A 20,610-nucleotide genomic window follows, 5' to 3' on the forward strand; every position below is an offset into this window, starting at 1 on the left:
TATATATTTTTTTAAACAAAAGAAGATTTTGTGACGATAAAAAATATCGATGTAATCATAGTAGTATCGACTAGATACGCTCCTGTGCTTGGTATCATGACAGTGGATGTCAGGTGTAGATCCACCCATGGCGTTTGTTTACATTGTGACGCCGGTGAGCTATTGTATACTCCTACGCTGTGTAGTGAAGCATGTTTAGCTATCCCTCGCCCTCCAGTGATAATGCTACTTGTAAGAAACTGACTTTATTTGACTGACCACTTTGATGTCTCCGCAGCGTTGGTGGTGAGGTTTCTGACCCGACGCTTCATCTGGGAGTACGACCCCACGCTCGGTAAGTGACCACTTCCACTCCACCCAGGCAGTATTCCGCACCGGCGTGTCTATTTACCTTCCTGCCTGGTCCCTCCTGGGCCACCCGTCAGGCGCCTGACTAGAAAGGCAATATTTACTCGCCAGTCAAGTTCTGGGCTCCTATAGGGAGCGTCTTGAAGAGATGCAGTAATAAAGAGAAGAAGAAGAAGAAGTGGAATGGGAGTAGGAGCACTTTGGAGGACGTCCAAACAAGCACTCAACATGTAAGCGTAGAGCACTTAAATATACACACGTATATATCTATATATATATATATATATATATATATATATATATATATATATATATATATATATATATATATAGCTGTATACTGTACAGTAAAAAGCATCTTTTTGTGAACAACTTCTTTTCAATTGTCTCAATCTTAAAGGATAACTGCACTTTTCTTCTAATTACATTTTGCCTATCATTCACAATCCTCATGAAAGACAAAACCACAAGGCTTTCTTTTTCTATGCATTCTAAATCATAAAGAATTGTTAGCAAAAGTCAGCCAACGATGAAGTCCATTCTTGCGGCCATAAAGTCGTCTAAAAAACATGTAAAAAGTGCCAACAATACTCCACTTACATGTCGTGACCTGAATATTAACAAGTATTAGCGATATTGTTATTATAAGTGCTGACACAGACAAACTATTTTTACACGCATGTTTGACAAAAAGCAGATTTAAAGCGGAACTGCACTGTTTTTGTTAAAATTTTGCCTATCATTCACATTCCTTATGTAAGACAAGAACACGCGTCTTCCTTTTTCTATGCATTTTAAGTCGTAAAATATGGCAAGTAAGAGGTGGCTAACAAACAGGTAATGAAATTACACCATTCTGCCCATAAAGTTGTTTAAAAACATGTAAAAAGCACCAACAATACTCCGTTTACATGTCGTGACCTGAATATGAACAAGTATTAGCGATATTGTTATTATAAGTGCTGACACAGACAAACTATTTTTACACGCGTGTTTGACAAAAAGCAGATTTAAAGCGGAACTGCACTGTTTTTGTTAAAATTTTGCCTATCATTCACATTCCTTATGGAAGACAAGAACACGCGTCTTCCTTTTTCTATGCATTTTAAGTCATAAAATATGGCAAGTAAGAGGTGGCTAACAAACAGATAATGAAATTACACCATTCTGCCCATAAAGTTGTTTAAAAACATGTAAAAAGCGCCAACAATACTCCATTTACATGTCGTGACCTGATTATTAACAAGTATTAGCAATATTGTTATTATAAGTGCTAACACAGACAAACTATTTTTAGAGAGCTAACTAGCTTATGCTGCTATATTGACATATTGAGCTGCTGAAAGTTAATTCTAGATGATAAATCATGCCTCTCACCCGAATAGTAGAAGATTGTGGACATAAACCCACAAGTTGGTCAACTTTGACATCCAACTTACGGTAAGAAAGACACGAAAATACGCTTGTTTCCGGCACTTTTTTTTTTAAATTATTTGAGAATTATAATTAATTCCTTATGTAAAGTGGAAGATATAAACATCCCATAAGTCTGCATCCCAGTGAGAGCAGACATTGTACAGTAAGTGATTGTTTTATTATGTTTGTATATCTTGTTTAGTAATACTGCTACATGATGCTTAGTGTTTGACTAAAGCTGCATCTGTTTAGCACACAGCTTCTAAAACTTGTAGATCATCCTCCTTATGTTCAGCTTCAAAAATAGAAGTTTCTGGATCATCATTTGTCTCAAAGCAGTCTTTGTTGTCTCTCATCAAGTCTGCCATGATTAGTAGTCTTCTTGTTGTTGAAGGGAAAGGGAATGTTGTGATTTGTCTGTGAAATTATTACGCCGCTGTATGCTTAAAATGATCAAAATATGTAAATATTACATGTTATAATGAATGTTACTAGATACTACATATATACTTACATCATGTATATATTACATGTTATTATGAATGTTACTACATTACATATATTTACATCATGTATATATCACATGTTATTATGAATGTTACTACATGACATATATACTTACATCATGTATATATTACATGTTATTATGAAAGTTACTACATGACATATATACTTACAACATGTATATATTACATGTTATTATGAATGTTACTACATGACATATATACTTACATCATGTATATATTACATGTTATAATGAATGTTACTACATGACATATATACTTACATCATGTATATATTACATGTTATTATGAATGTTACTACATGACATATATACTTACATCATGTATATATTACATGTTATTATGAATGTTACTAGATATTACATACATACTTACATCATGTATATATTACACGTTATTATGAATGTTACTACATGACATATACACTTACATCATGTATATATCACATGTTATTATGAATGTTACTAGATATTACATACATACTTACATCATGTATATATTACACGTTATTATGAATGTTACTACATGACATATATACTTACATCATGTATATATTACATGTTATTATGAATGTTATTACATTACATATATACTTACATCATGTATACATCACATGTTATTATGAATGTTACTACATGACATATATACTTACATCATGTATATATTACATGTTATTATGAATGTTACTACATGACATATATACTTACATCATGTATATATTACATGTTATTATGAATGTTACTACATGACATATATACTTACATCATGTATATATTACATGTTATTATGAATGTTACTACATGACATATATACTTACATCATGTATATATCACATGTTATTATGAATGTTACTACATGACATATATACTTACATCATGTATATATTACATGTTATTATGAATGTTACTACATGACATATATACTTACATCATGTATATATTACATTTTATTATGAATGTTACTACATGACATATATACTTACATCATGTATATATTACATGTTATTATGAATGTTACTACATTACATATACACTTACATCATGTATATATCACATGTTATTATGAATGTTACTACATTAAATATACACTTACATCATGTATATATTACATGTTATTATGAATGTTACTAGATATTACATACATACTTACATCATGTATATATTACACGTTATTATGAATGTTACTACATTACATACATACTTACATCATGTAAATATTACATGTTATTATGAATGTTACTACATTACATATATGCTTACATCATGTAAATATTACATGTTATTATGAATGTTACTAGATACTACATATATACTTACATCATGTATATAAAACATTGATGGAGGTTTTTGGATGGTTTTTAAAGCACTTTATAGGCGGAATAGAGCAAATCCAATTGACTCCATTGTTAGCTGACTTGTGCTAACTGTTATTTACAATTTAGAATGCATATACAAGAACAACATACTGTGAGTGTTTTTGATTTACATACAGATTGTGAATGATAATGAAAAAAGTTTAAATACCCCTGATCTAAAATATTAGATGTTCTCGACATAAAAATCAAATCAAAAATATTAACAAGTTAGTTAATAAAATGTTTTTATTAAAAAATAGAAATAATCCTAACTTGTTAATTAATAATTAGAAACAAAAAAAAAAGCGTATAGTTTGTAATTTATGGTAATACATGCCATATATCACAAACAACAACGTAACACAAAAAGGGCATAATCCATGTTATCTAACTTTATATCGACAGACTTGAAGTTGATCTAGAGCGGTGGTGTCCAAAGTGCGGCCTGGGGGCCATCTGTGGCTCGCAGACCAAGATTTGTTGGCCCGCTGCATGTTGCAACACTTCAAATGGAAGAAAAATAAGCAAAAAAATGGCCCCCGATCTGATATGACAATATGATAATATGACAATAAGATAATATGAGAATATGGTAATATGACACTATGGTACTATGAGAATATGGTAATATGACAATATGGTAATATGATAATATGGTACTATGAAAATATGGTATAATGGTAATAAGGTACAATGAAAATATGATAATATGACAATATGTTAATATGACAATATGACAACATATGATAATATGGTAGAATGAGGATATGAAGAGGAAGTGTGCAGCACAGTAACAGGTGATGAGAGTGATGCTTCCACAAATAGAAGATCTCTCATTCTCCTCCTCAGCCTGCAGCCAAACTAATAAATCCTCACACTGACATTTCACTGACGTCACCTGATGCCCCGCCCACTGGCCAAACACCTGGGACACGGCGGGGCCATCAACGTTTTAAAGACAGATTTGACAAAAAATGGTTTTATTATTTATAAAAAAAATACATGTACAAATATCTTTTTTGATGAAAATCTAAATGTTTTTCAAAAAAATGTTTTTATTTAAAAAAAAAATAAAAACAAAAAAAATAATAAATAAATACACATTTATTTGTTGGATGAAAAACTAAATATTTTTATATATATATATATATATATATATATATATATATATATATATATATATGTGTGTGTGTGTGTGTGTGTGTATTATACACATATATGTATATATATATATATATATTTTTTTTTTTAATTATTTTTTATTTTTTTATTTTACTTTTTTTGGACAAACATTTTGTTTTTCATCCAAAAAATGTATATATTTATATATTCTTTTTTATTTTTTAACAAACAAATATGTATTTATTTATTTTGGTTTGTTTTTATTTATTTTTTAAATAAAAACAAAAATAAATAAATATATATATATTTGTTTGTTAAAAAAAAAAAAAATATATATATAAATATATAATTTTTTTGGATGAAAAACAAAAAACTAAATATATATATATATATATATATATATATATATATATATATATATATATATATAATTATTTTTAATTATACTTTTTTTGGACAAACATTTTGTTTTTCATCCCAAAAATTTATATATTTATATATATATATATATATATATATATATATATATATATATATATATATATATATATATATATATATATATATATATATATATATATATATATTTTTTAAACAAACAAATATGTATTTATTTATTTATTTTTGTTTGTTTTTATTTATTTTTTTAATAAAAACAAAAATAAATAAATAAATATATATTTATTTGTTAAAAAATAAATAAATAAATAAATAAAATAAAAAAAATAAAAAAATATATATAAAAAAAAAAATATATATATATATATATATAAATATATACAATTTTTGGATGAAAAACAAAATGTTTGTCCAAAAAAAGTAAAATAATTAAAAAAATAAAAATAAATTGTATATATATATATATATATATATATATATATATATATATATATATATATATATATATATATATATATATATATATATATATATATATATATAATAATGCTTTCTTCTTCCTCAAGGGTGTAACAGAAAATAAGACTTTGGGTGAAACTAAAGTAAAAATAAGTATTATTATATTGTTCCTAATACCGATGGCATGACGCACTCTAGTCAAATCAAATCCTTGGCGCAGAATCTCATCAAATAAATCCTTGAGAAAACAGCGGGCAAATCCCGCCAGTTAGGATTAGGCTGAAGCGTTGGCTTTATTACGCGGGGGCCGGTGTTTACACAGATGCGCTCCTACAAGCGCGTTCATTCCAGCAGATAACTCCAATGAAGAAGAACTCTGAGGTGGTAGTTCACGCCCCAGTTAAGAAGCTTGAATCCTGCCGCAGGTGACCACCACGTGATTGCAGCAACAACACAAAGCCATCATAGCCACATACCGGCAGGGTGGCGATGCTGAGAATGCAGCCGACAGTGGATGTTGCACCACTCCGTGTGAATGCACCGTCGCTTTTTAAATGTTCCAACTACGCCATTCTAGTTGATCTTGCATAAATATTCCTTTCAAAACGTAACCTGGACTATGTGCCGCTCTTTGTGCCACGCAGAATCCACCTATCGCCACCAAGCCAGTATTGACGATGAGGTTGTCGCCATGGAGATACTGGACACAGCCGGCCAGGTGAGATCATCTCTCCACATGACTTTCTAACAAGGTCGTGGGGCGTTTACAAATACATTTGAAATATCTGACAACCTGATTGCTGCAAAATGTGTCACCTTTTGTGAGTACATCATCAAAGTCAATTTAGCACAGCATTCACTTATAAGACCCAATCCAAACAACGTTCCCCGCTCACGGCGCAAAAAAACCAACACAGAAAGTCAACACACATGGTCACACATAACTCACTGAACTTTGTGGATATTATTAAAAAAATGTCCATGAAGTGTACATAATTTTAAATGACACCCATTTAAATCCACTACAAAGCATGATGGGAAAAAAATGCAAAGACATCACACATGGGACGGTTTAGTCAGTAAGAATTGTTTTAGTTACATTGTAAAACTCACAAACGTAGCTTGGAGTCACGAATGAAGAATCCATATGAGTAAAAACGCTATGGACGGCTATAAGTCGCAGATATATACGTTGTGAAATGAGTTATTTACACAGAAATATTCTGTAAATGTTTATTTACATACCTTAATTGTTTCCAAACGGTGTCTGTTTGGAACAGACACCGAGCAGTAAAACGGCTGATCAAACAAAACAGGAGTCATGGCCATGGACCCACTAGCTGCGCAAGCTAGCTCTCCAATCAGCTAAACAGACTCCATAACTCCACGGTGACATTTTGGTGAGGGATTTGTGAAACTGAAACAATACAAAAAGACTCGTAAACTTGTGAGCATGTTAGCTAATGCTAACGACGCCAGCTTGATTACATTACGATAGCAAATATGCATGAAAACACTCCTACGGACATCACACATGGGACGCTTCAGTCAGTAAGAATTGTTTTAGTTATATTGTAAAACGTACAAACGTCGCTCGGAGTCACGAATGAAGAATCCATACGAGTAAAAACGCTATGGACGGCTAGAAGAACGGAACGGCACTTCTACTTCCGGTTCAAAGCGGCACCTGCAGTGAGCTAACTCGTCTGAAAGACGTAAAAAAAAATCCAAACTTTGTGTAAATATCTTGATAAATATGAGATTATTATGTAAGTAAAGAAGAGCAGGCAGCAGCTCACATATTCTCATACTTTTTGGAACATAATGAAACATGGAAAAATGTCTCAACTACAATATATGTGATGGAGACCAGTATTGACAATATTTCAGAAACCTTACAATGTATTGAATCCATAAAGTGTTATGAAATGTTATAAAATGGAGCAGATGAGTTATTGTGATGTAGAGAAATGTCATATTTTGACATATTTTCCCAGGAGATGTTCCATATGTTGAAATAAAATGTTGACGCTCCTCTTAGACACACGTAATAAAGGTTTTTGATGTTTTTTGATGATAAATTAAACACAACATTATGTCACTACTGGTCCCACCGTTCCTAAAAAAATAAGTTAAAAAAACAACTTAAAGTCTTAAAATCCAGATTTTTACTTCTTTTACTTGTTTCATGAAAACTATTTGCTTTATGGCAAAAATTGATAAGTTTGCCGCACTGTTTTATAAGCCGCAGGGTTCAAAGCGTAGGAAAATTTAAGTGGCTTATAGTCTGGAATTTACGGTGCATAACTTTTACTGTAAATGAATATCTGCTCCAAATATCGGCCTTCCTGACGACTAATAATCGGTATCGGCCCTGAATAACACTTATTATTACACAGACATCACACATGGGACGCTTTAGTAAGTAAGAATAGTTTTAGTTATATTGTAAAACTTACAAACGTTGCTTGGAGTGACGAATGAAGAATCCATACCAGTAGAAACGCTATGGACGGCGTGTCTTTGCATGTGTTTAATGACAACTATTTGCTTTATGCCGCCAGCGAATAAAAATCCATAAGTTAGGCGCACCGTTTTATAAGCCGCTGGGTTCAAAGCGTAGGAAAACAGAAGCGGCTTGTATTACGGAATTTAAGGTGCATACCTTTTCACTGTAAATGAATCTCTGCTTCCTGACGACTAATAATCGGTATGAATAATAATAATTATTACACAGACATCACACATGGGACGCTTTAGTAAGTAAGAATAGTTTTAGTTATATTGTAAAACTTACAAACGTTGCTTGGAGTGACAAATGAAGAATCTATACGAGTAGAAACGCTATGGACGGCGTGTCTTTGCATGTGTTTAATGACAACTATTTGCCGCCAGCAAATAAAAATCCATAAATTACGCGCACCGTTTTATAAGCCGCAGCCTTCAAAGCGTAGGAAAATAGAAACGGCTTAAATTCCAAGAATTTACGGTGCATACCTTTTTACTGTAAATGAATCTCTGTTTCCTGACGACTAATAATCGGTATGAATAATAATAATTATTACACAGACATCACACATGGGACGCTTTAGTGAGTAAGAATAGTTTTAGTTATATTGTAAAACTTACAAACGTTGCTTGGAGTGACAAATGAAGAATCCATACCAGTAGAAACGCCATGGACGGCGTGTCTTTGCATGTGTTTAATGAAAACTATTTCCTTTAAAGCCGCCAGCGAATAAAAATTCATAAGTTAGCCGCACCGTTTTCTGAGCCGCAGGGTTCAAAGCATAGGAAAACAGAAGCGGCTTGAATTACGGAATTTAAGGTGCATACCTTTTCACTGTAAATGAATCCCTGCTTCTTGACGACTAATAATCGGCATAAATAATAGTTATTATTACACAGACATCACACATGGGACGCTTTAGTGAGTAAGAATAGTTTTAGTTATATTGTAAAACTTACAAACGTTGCTTGGAGTGACGAATGAAGAATCCATACCAGTAGAAACGCTATGGACGGCGTGTCTTTGCATGTGTTTAATGAAAACTATTTGCTTTAAGGCATAAAGAATAAAAATACACAAGTTAGGCGCACCGTTTTATGAGCCGCAGGGTTCAAAGCGTAGGAAAAATAGAAAAGGCTTATATTCCGGGAATTTACGGTGCATACCTTTTTACTGCAAATGAATCTCTGCTCCCTGACGACTAATAATCGGTATGAATAATAATAATTATTACATAGACATCACACATGGGATGCTTTAGTGAGTAAGAATAGTTTTAGTTATATTGTAAAACTTACAAACGTTGCTTGGAGTGACGAATGAAGAATCCATACCAGTAGAAACGCTATGGACGGCGTGTCTTTGCATGTGTTTAATGAAAAATATTTGCTTTAAGGCCGCCAGCGAATAAAAATCCATAAGTTAGCCGCACCGTTTTATGAGCCGCAGGGGTCAAAGCGTAGGAAAAATAGAAACGGCTTATATTCCGGGAATTTACGGTGCATACCTTTTTACTGCAAATGAATATCTGCTTCCTGACGACTAATAATCGGTATAAATAATAATAATTATTACACAGACATCACACATGGGATGCTTTAGTGAGTAAGAATAGTTTTAGTTATATTGTAAAACTTACAAACGTTGATTGGAGTGACAAATGAAGAATCCATACCAGTAGAAACGCTATGGACGGCGTGTCTTTGCATGTGTTTAATGACAACTATTTGCCGCCAGCAAATAAAAATCCATAAATTACGCGCATCGTTTTATAAGCCGCAGCCTTCAAAGCGTAGGAAAATAGAAACGGCTTAAATTCCAAGAATTTACGGTGCATACCTTTTTACTGTTAATGAATCACTGCTTCCTGACGACTAATAATCGGTATGAATAATAATAATTATTACACAGACATCACACATGGGACGCTTTAGTAAGTAAGAATAGTTATATTGTAAAACTTACAAACGTTGATTGGAGTGACGAATGAAGAATCCATACCAGTAGAAACGCTATGGACGGCGTGTCTTTGCATGTGTTTAATGAAAACTATTTGCTTTAAGGCCGCCAGCGAATAAAAATCCATAAGTTAGCCGCACCGTTTTATGAGCCGCAGGGGTCAAAGCGTAGGAAAAATAGAAACGGCTTATATTCCGGGAATTTACGGTGCATACCTTTTTACTGCAAATGAATATCTGCTTCCTGACGACTAATAATCGGTATAAATAATAGTTATTATTACACAGACATTACACATGGGGCGCTTTAATAAGTAAGAATAGTTTTAGTTATATTGTAAAACTTACAAACGTTGCTTGGAGTGACGAATGAAGAATCCATACCAGTAGAAACGCTATGGACGGCGTGTCTTTGCATGTGTTTAATGAAAACTCTTTGCTTTAAGGCCGCCAGCGAATAAAAATCCATAAATTAGCCGCACCGTTTTATAAGCCGCAGGGATTAAAGCGTAGGAAAACAGAAGCGGCTTGTATTACGGAATTTAAGGTGCATACCTTTTTACTGCAAATGAATCTCTGCTTCCTGACGACTAATAATCGGTATAAATAATAGTTATTATTACACAGACATCACACATGGGACGCTTTAGTGAGTAAGAATAGTTTTAGTTATATTGCAAAACTTACAAACGTTGCTTGGAGTGACAAATGAAGAATCCATACCAGTAGAAACGCTATGGACGGCGTGTCTTTGCATGTGTTTAATGAAAACTATTTGCTTTAAGGCATAAAGAATAAAAATACACAAGTTAGGCGCACCGTTTTATGAGCCGCAGGGTTCAAAGCGTAGGAAAAATAGAAACGGCTTATATTCCGGGAATTTACGGTGCATACCTTTTTACTGCAAATGAATATCTGCTTCCTGACGACTAATAATCGGTATAAATAATAGTTATTATTACACAGACATCACACATGGGACGCTTTAGTGAGTAAGAATAGTTTTAGTTATATTGTAAAACTTACAAACGTTGCTTGGAGTGACGAATGAAGAATCCATACCAGTAGAAACGCTACGGACGGCGTGTCTTTGCATGTGTTTAATGAAAACTCTTTGCTTTAAGGCCGCCAGCGAATAAAAATCCATAAGTTAGCCGCACCGTTTTATAAGCCGCAGGTTTCAAAGCGTAGGAAAATAGAAACGGCTTAAATTCCAACAATTTACGGTGCATACCTTTTTACTGTTAATGAATCTCTGTTTCCTGACGACTAATAATCGGTATGAATAATAATAATTATTACACAGACATCACACATGGGACGCTTTAGTGAGTAAGAATAGTTTTAGTTATATTGCAAAACTTACAAACGTTGCTTGGAGTGACAAATGAAGAATCCATACCAGTAGAAACGCTATGGACGGCGTGTCTTTGCATGTGTTTAATGAAAACTATTTGCTTTAAGGCATAAAGAATAAAAATACACAAGTTAGGCGCACCGTTTTATGAGCCGCAGGGTTCAAAGCGTAGGAAAAATAGAAACGGCTTATATTCCGGGAATTTACGGTGCATACCTTTTTACTGCAAATGAATATCTGCTTCCTGACGACTAATAATCGGTATAAATAATAGTTATTATTACACAGACATCACACATGGGACGCTTTAGTGAGTAAGAATAGTTTTAGTTATATTGTAAAACTTACAAACGTTGCTTGGAGTGACGAATGAAGAATCCATACCAGTAGAAACGCTACGGACGGCGTGTCTTTGCATGTGTTTAATGAAAACTCTTTGCTTTAAGGCCGCCAGCGAATAAAAATCCATAAGTTAGCCGCACCGTTTTATAAGCCGCAGGTTTCAAAGCGTAGGAAAATAGAAACGGCTTAAATTCCAACAATTTACGGTGCATACCTTTTTACTGTTAATGAATCTCTGTTTCCTGACGACTAATAATCGGTATGAATAATAATAATTATTACACAGACATCACACATGGGACGCTTTAGTAAGTAAGAATAGTTTTAGTTATATTGTAAAACTTACAAATGTTACTTGGAGTGACGAATGAATCCGTACCAGTAGAAACGCTATGGACGGCGTGTCTTTGCATGTGTTTAATAAAAATTATTTGCTTTAAAGCCGCCAGCGAATAAAAATCCATAAGTTAGAAACGCTATGGACGACTAAAAGACGGAGCGGCACTTTTACTTCCGGTTCAAAGCACCAAACTGCAGGAACCCGCCTAAAAGATGGCGCCATAGCACAAACAATAACACCGCATTTAAATGTCTTTGCATGTGTTTGATGGAAACTATTCGCTTCAAGGCCGACAGGGAATAAAAATCCATAAGTTAGCCTCACCGTCTTATGAGCCGCAGGGTACAAAGCGTAGGAAAATAAACTTGACTTTCCTTTGCACTTTTTTGACGCTTTCCTGCAGGAGGACCACCAGCAGAGGGAAGGCCACATGCGCTGGGGCGACGGCTTCGTCATCGTCTACGACATCACGGACCGCGGCAGCTTCCAGGACGTGGCGCCGCTCCGGAGTCTCCTGGAGGAGGTCAAGAAGCCCAAGAACGCGCCTCTGGTGCTGGTGGGCAACAAGTCGGACCTGGAGCACGCCCGGCAGGTGAGCACCGAGGAGGGCGAGCGCCTGGCGGCCGAGATGGCGTGCGCCTTCTACGAGTGCTCGGCGTGCGCCGACCAGGGCGGCGGCGTGGCCGAGGCCTTCCACGAGCTGTGCCGCGAGGTGAGGCGGCGCAAGGCGGTGCAGGGCAAGGCCAGGCGGCGCAGCTCCACCACGCACGTCAAGCAGGCCATCAACAAGATGCTGACCAAGATCAGCAGCTAGGGGGCGCTCTCCGACACTTCTCATGTACAGCAAATGTCATCTTCTTCATCCCAGGGACACAAACTCCTGATGAATAATCTTCCTGGATTTATTCCTGGAAGCGGGCGACATGTGACATCTTTCATCCGTCTCCATTTGACCCAACAAATGGGTCGCCAGGACATCATTAGGATGGAGCATTCATGACGACAAACACCAAGATCGGTGGTTTGTTGTCTGTATCAGATCTGTATGGAGTAAATATATCATATAATAAACTCTGTGTGTGTGTGTGTGTGTGTGTGTGTGTGTGTATGTGTGTGTGCATCGAGTAAACCAGGGGTGAAAAAATGAAAGCATTCGGGGGTCATTTTGGTATTTTTCCATTTCCAAAACCAATACAATGTATTCCCTACACTTTGAACCCTGTGGCTTATAAAACGGTGCGGCTAATTTATAGATTTATTTTTTTTCCGCCTACGGCCATAATGCAAATATTTAAAAAAAACAACCTGTTTGCTACGGCGCCATTTTTTTGGACGAGTTGGTATTACGTCTCCATTTGACCCAATAAATGGGTCGCCAGGACATCATTGGGATGGAGCGTTAATGACAACAAACACCGAGATTGGTGGTTTGCTGTCTGTATCAGATCTGTTTGGAGTGTGTGTGTGTGTGTGTGTGTGTGCGCGTGTGTGTGTGCGTGTATGTGTGTGTGTGTCAAGTAAACCAGGGGTGAAAAATGAAAGCATTCATTTCAAAGCATTTTTTTGGTATTTTTCATTTCCAAAACCAATACAATGTATTTCCTACGCTTTGAACACTGCGGCTTATAAAGCGGTGCAGATAATTTATAGATTTTTTTCCCCGCCATATTGCAAATAGTTAAAAAAAATAAAATAAAAGTTATGGTTTGTGCTACGGCGCCATCTTTTGGACGAGTTGGTATTACGTCTCCATTTGACCCAATAAATGGGTCGCCAGGACATCATTGTGATGGAGCGTTAATGACAACAAACACCAAGATTGGTGGTTTGCTGTCTGTATCTGGTCTGTTTGGAGTGTGTGTGTGTGTGTGTGTGTGTGTGTGTGTGTGTGTGTGTGTGTGTGCGTGTGTGTGTGTTTGTGTGTGTGTGTGTGTGTGTGTGGAGTAAACCAGGGGTGAAAAATGAAAGCATTCATTTCAAAGCATTTTTTGGTATTTTTCATTTCCAAAACCAATACAATGTATTTCCTACGCTTTCAACCTTGCGGCTTATAAAACGGTGCGGCTAATTTATAGATTTTTTGTTTTTCAAATAGTTAAAAAAACAACAAAAAAGCGTGTTATTGTTTGTGCTACAGCGCCATCTTATGGACGAGTTGGTATTACGTCTCCATTTGACCCAATAAATGGGTCGCCAGGACATCATTGTGATGGAGCATTTGTGACAACAAACACCAAGATTGGTGGTTTGCTGCCTGTATCAGATCTGTTTGGAGTGTGTGTGTGTGTGTGTGTGTGTGTGTGTGTGTGTGTGTGTGTGTGTGTGTGTGTGTGAGCGTGTGCGTCGAGTAAACCAGGGGTGAAAAATGAAAGCATTCATTTCAAAGCATTTTTTGGTATTTTTCATTTCCAAAACCAATACAATGTATTTCCTACACTTTGAACCCTGTGGTTTATAAAGCGGTGCGGCTAATTTATAGATTTTTTTTTTTCAAATAGTTAAAAAAACAACAAAAAAACGTGTTATTTTTTGTGCTACGGCGCCATCTTTTGGACGAGTTGGTATTACGTCTCCATTTGACCCAATAAATGGGTCGCCAGGACATCATTGTGATTGAGCGTTCATGACAACAAAACACCAAGATTGGTGGTTTGATGCCTGTATCAGATCTGTTTGGAGTGTGTGTGTGTCTGTGTGTGTGTGTGTGTGTGTGTGTGTGTGCTTGTATTTCTACCCTTCTTGAGACATCAACAAAGAAAAGTAGCTTCCATATGAGGAGGTGTGAACTAGTTAGGACATGAATCATGGTCCCAATACGGAAAACCGTTGCATCTAATAGAGAGCCAAATACTAGAGTCCGTGAACATTGCTCCAAAGTCGGGATTTTTTTGTTGATTTGATGTGCATACAAAAGTAAACATTGACAGGTGCAAAGGCAGCAATATATGATATCAAACAAGACGGCAGCTAAAGAAGGACTTCCCTATTCATCCCCCTCCCCAAAAAAGTGCTCCCCCTCTGGCCAACATATGAAATAACAAGTGTGTGTAAAAATTTGAAGTGCTCCCCCTCCGGTCAACATATGAAATAACAAGTGTGTGTAAGAAATTGAAATGCGCCCCCTTTGGCCAAAATTAATAAAACAAATAAAATAAATATGTTCATAGAGACATACTGTAATAACTTGAAGTAAATAATGAAGATTAAAAACCAATTACAAACTAAAAATTAAAAATATATTAATGAACTAAAAGCAGTCTTTTTCTCACGTGTCGACTTTTTTCTAATAAAATTGGGAATAATTTCTCATATTCTTTCTGTTTCTGTAATATTGCAATATTTTCTCGTAAAATTATGACTTTTTCATGTAAAATTATTCATTTTTAATGCAAAATGGTGACATTTGTCATAAAATTCGGACTTTTATCACAATATTGCCCTTTTTTTTTTTTTTTGTTCTTGTAAAATAGTGACATTTTTTTGGTACAATTCCCAATTATTATTATAATGTTGTCAAAATTTGAAAGTTTTCTTATAAAATTGTGACTTTTGTCGAGTAAAATGACGACTCTTTTCATAAAATTGCCAAATAGTTAAGCCTTTCTTGTAAAATTGCGACTGTTATTGAGTAAAATTCCAACTTTTATTATAATATTGCACACATGTTACATTTTTCTTGCAACATTTTGACTTGTGTTGAGTAAAATGACGACTTTTATTCTAATACTGCCAAAATTCTAAGTTTCTTGTGAAATTCCAACTGATTTTTCACAACAAGCTTTTGTCTTTTGTCATCATTTTGCCTAGCAAAATTCCCATTATTATTAAAATATTGCCAAAATTGGAAAGTTTTCTTATAAAATTGTGACTTTTGTCGAGTAAAATGACGACTCTTTTCATAAAATTGCCAAAATGTTCAGCTTTTCTTGTAAAATTGCGACAGTTATTGAGTAAAAGTCCAACTTTTATCATAATATTGCACAAATGTTCAGTTTTTCTTGCAACATTTTGACTTGCGTTGAGTAAAATTACAACTTTTATTATAAAAAATGCCAAAATTCTAAGTTTTTCTTGTGAAATTCCAACTCATTTTTCACAACAAGCATTTTTTATATTTGCATAGTATGTATATATTATTAATGTTGTAAATACACTTCTTTATATATCTAGAAAGGCTGGTCCTAAAGAGGTAGGCATTTTCCAGAGGTCTCAAGAAGGTAAGAAATACAAGATTGTGTGTGTGTGTGTGTGTGTGTGTGTGTGTGTGTGTGTGTGTGTGTGTGTGTGTGTGTGTGTGTGTGTGTGTGTGTGTGTGTGTGTGTGTGTGTGGAGGGGTCAATTGGACAGCGTCGAGTAAACCAGGGGTGAAAAATGAAAGCATTCGGGGGTCATTTTGGTATTTTTAATTTCCAAAACCAATACAATGTATTTCCTGCACTTTGAACCCTGCGGCTTATAAAACGGTGCGGCTAATTTATAGATTTTTTTTTCCCCGCCGACGGCCATAATGCAAATAGTTAAAAAAAAAACGTGTTATTGTTTGTGCTATGGCGCCATCTTTTGGACGAGTTAGCTCACTGCAGGTGCCGCTTTGAACCGGCGGTAGAAGGCGCCGTTCCGTCTTCTAGCCGTCCATAGCGTTTCTACTCGTATGGATTCTTCATTCGTCACTCCAGGCAACGTTTGTAAGTTTTACAATACAACTAAAACAATTCTCACTGACTAAAGCGTCCCATGTGTGATGTCTGTGGGAGTGTTTTCATGCATGTTTGCTGTCGTAATATAATCAAGCTAGCGTCGTTGGCATTAGCTAACATGCTAACAAGTCTACGAGTCTTTTTGTATTGTTTCAGTTTCGCAAATTCCTCAGTAAATTCACCAAAACGTCACCGTGGAGTTATTGAGTCTGTTTAGCTGATTGGAGAACTACTGGGTCCATGACCATGACTTCTGTTTTGTTTGATCAGCCGTTTTACTGCCCTGTTACAGACACTGTTTGGAAACAATTAAGGTATGTAAATAAACATTTACAGAATATGTATGTGTAAATAAGTCATTTCACAACATATATATCTGCGGCTTATAGTCCGGTGCGGCTAATATATGGAAACATGTTTTATTTCCTTAGTGGGTGTGGCTTATATTCCGGTGCCTCGATAAATATAATAAATATGGTGGATTTTTTAAAAATTTTTTACCTCCCCTCAAATGTGGTCCTGGCAACCTGGAAGAGTCTCTGTCATAAAAATGTTAAAAGTATTAATTACGTTTTTTTTTAATCTTATTTTTTTTATTCAAGCCTAAATCTCTAGATCAATTCCAGGTCCATCTGTCTATAAATATCTGAATTATTTTTTAAAAATGTTTATGTTTTATTCCCTTTTTGTCAAAAACACAAAATGTGCAACATTTTCCTCCCCAAAAAATTCTAAGTGGAATATTTGACGTGAAGTAATTGAAGCCTTAAATAGATCAATAATAAATAACATTGATTTCATTATTTCATTGTTATTTTCTGAGCAATGACAGTTTCAAAAAATTTTTGGGCCTCACTCAAAAAAGCATTAAAAAAAAGGCATGCGTTTTTTTAGTGACTTTCAACACTTAAGTCTCTAAATCAACTTCAGAACTGTCGATTTTAAGTTTTAATTATGTTTTCTAATGTCTTTTTTGTTTGTTTTATGCCCTTTTTGTCAAAGAAAACACAAAATATGCAATATTTTCCCCCAAAAAACATTTCAAAGTGTAATATTTGATGTGAAGTATTTGGAGCCCTAAATATGTCAATAATTCATAACAACTTTGATTTTTATTCATTATTATTTTTTGAGCAATGACCGTTTAAAAAAAAAAAATCCCAGTAAAATGATCGGGGACCCAAAAAGGGCCCCACTCAAAAAAGCATTAAAAATAATACATGCATTTTTTTGTTTAGTTAATTTCAACACTTAAGTATCTAAATCAACTTCAGAGCTGACGATTTTAAGTTTTAATTATGTTTTTTAATGTCTTTTTTGTTTGTTTTATGCCCTTTTTGTCAAAGAAAACACAAAATATGCAATATTTCCCCCCCCCAAAATTTTCAAAGTGTAATATTTGATGTAAAGTAATTGGAGCCCTAAATATGTCAATAATTCATAACAACTTTGATTTTTATTCATTATTTTTTTTTGAGCAATGACAGTTTAAAAAAAAAAAAATCCCAGTAAAAAAGGACCCCACTCAAAAATAATACATGCATTTTTTTGTTTAGTTACTTTCAACACTTAAGTATCTAAATCAACTTCAGATCTGTCGATTGTAAGTGTTATTTTATTTTTTTAATGTATTTTTTGTTTGTTTTATGCCCTTTTTCCCCCCAAAGAAAACACAAAATATGCAATATTTTCCCCCAAAAAATATTTCAAAGTGTAATATTTGATGTGAAGTAATTGGAGCCTTAAATAGATAAATAATTAAAATAACATAATTGATTTTAATTCATTATTTTTTTTTGAGCAATGACGGTAAAAAAAAAAAAATCCCAGTAAAATGATCGGGGACCCAAAAAGGGCCCCACTCAAAAAAGCATTAAAAATAATACATGCATTTTTTTGTTTAGTTAATTTCAACACTTAAGTATCTAAATCAACTTCAGGGCTGTCGATTTTAAGTTTTAATTATGTTTTCTAATGTCTTTTTTGTTTGTTTTATGCCCTTTTTGTCAAAGAAAACATAAAATATGCAATATTTTCCCCAAAAATGTTTTTCAAAGTGTAATATTTGATGTAAAGTAATTGGAGCGCTAAATATGTCAATAATTCATAACAACTTTGATTTTGATTCATTATTATTTTTTGAGCAATGACAGTTTAAAAAAAAAAATCCCAGTAAAAAAGGGCCCCACTCAAAAATAATACATGCATTTTTTTGTTTAGTTACTTCCAACACTTAAGTATCTAAATCAACTTCAGATCTGTCGGTTGTAAGTGTTATTTTATTTTTTTAATGTATTTTTTGTTTGTTTTATGCCCTTTTTTCCCCCAAAGAAAACACAAAATATGCAATATTTTCCCCCAAAAAATATTTCAAAGTGTAATATTTGATGTGAAGTAATTGGAGCCTTAAATAGATAAATAATTAAAATAACATAATTGATTTTAATTCTTTTTTTTTTTTTGAGCAATGACGGTAAAAAAAAAAAAATCCCAGTAAAATGATCGGGGACCCAAAAAGGGCCCCACTCAAAAAAGCATTAAAAATAATACATGCATTTTTTTGTTTAGTTACTTTCAACACTTAAGTATCTAAATCAACTTCAGAGCTGTCGATTTTAAGTTTTAATTATGTTTTCTAATGTCTTTTTTGTTTGTTTTATGCCCTTTTTGTCAAAGAAAACACAAAATATGCAATATTTTCCACCCAAAAAATTTTCAAAGTGTAATATTTGATGTAAAGTAATTGGAGCCCTAAATATGTCAATAATTCATAACAACTTTGATTTTTATTCATTATTATTTTTTGAGCAATGACCGTTTAAAAAAAAAAATCCAAGTAAACTGATCGGGGACCCAAAAAGGGCCCCACTCAAAAAAGCATTAAAAATAATACATGCATTTTTTTGTTTAGTTAATTTCAACACTTAAGTATCTAAATCAACTTCAGAGCTGTCGATTTTAAGTTTTAAGTATGTTTTTTAATGTCTTTTTTGTTTGTTTTATGCCCTTTTTGTCAAAGAAAACACAAAATATGCAATATTTTCCCCAAAAATGTTTTTCAAAGTGTAATATTTGATGTAAAGTAATTGGAGCGCTAAATATGTCAATAATTCATAACAACTTTGATTTTGATTCATTATTATTTTTTGAGCAATGACAGTTAAAAAAAAAAAATCCCAGTAAAAAAGGGCCCCACTCAAAAATAATACATGCATTTTTTTGTTTAGTTACTTTCAACACTTAAGTATCTAAATCAACTTCAGATCTGTCGGTTGTAAGTTTTATTTTATTTTTTTAATGTATTTTTTGTTTGTTTTATGCCCTTTTTTCCCCAAAGAAAACACAAAATATGCAATATTTTCCCCAAAAAAATATTTGATGTGAAGTAATTGGAGCCTTAAATAGATAAATAATTAAAATAACATAATTGATTTTAATTCATTATTTTTTTTTGAGCAATGACGGTAAAAAAAATAAAAATGCCAAGGGATCCAAAAGGCCTTACTCATAAAAGTGTTAAAAATAAAGTATAAATAATTTATTTTACTTACTTTAGATCTATCCATCAATTACCACTTTTTATTAATTTTTTGTATGTTTTATGCCCTTTTTGTCTTTGTTTTTTTTATGATGAACACACAAAATACGCAATATTTCCCCCCTACAAAATATTTGTTGTAAAGTAATTGGAGCCTTCAATATGTCAATAATTGCTAACAACATTGATTTTGATTCATTATTATTTTTTGATCAATGACAGTTTAAAATGAAAAAATAAAAAAACA

General features: G+C 33.6%; 2 protein-coding genes across 5 annotated transcripts in view; one reads left to right on the forward strand and one right to left on the reverse strand.

Annotated features, from left to right (window-relative positions):
• Positions 1-14,035, forward strand: part of rerg (RAS-like, estrogen-regulated, growth inhibitor) — an 81,380-nt gene extending 67,345 nt beyond the window's left edge. For all 4 annotated transcript variants that reach the window (XM_062066463.1, XM_062066462.1, XM_062066464.1 and 1 more), the window contains 3 exons: positions 278-334; positions 6,267-6,340; positions 12,532-14,035. In XM_062066463.1, coding sequence (XP_061922447.1) covers positions 278-334; positions 6,267-6,340; positions 12,532-12,942 — 542 coding nt within the window. In that variant the 3' untranslated portion in view covers positions 12,943-14,035. The remainder of the gene's footprint in view (positions 1-277; positions 335-6,266; positions 6,341-12,531) is intronic.
• LOC133662452 (synapsin-3-like) overlaps positions 377-20,610 on the reverse strand; it is a 342,835-nt gene continuing 322,601 nt past the window's right edge. The window contains exon 14 of the mRNA XM_062066460.1: positions 377-429. Within this exon, the coding sequence (XP_061922444.1) occupies positions 384-429 (46 nt within the window). The 3' untranslated portion in view covers positions 377-383. The remainder of the gene's footprint in view (positions 430-20,610) is intronic.

Source organism: Entelurus aequoreus, linkage group LG12, assembly GCF_033978785.1.
Source record: "Entelurus aequoreus isolate RoL-2023_Sb linkage group LG12, RoL_Eaeq_v1.1, whole genome shotgun sequence".
NCBI lineage: Eukaryota > Metazoa > Chordata > Actinopteri > Syngnathiformes > Syngnathidae > Entelurus > Entelurus aequoreus.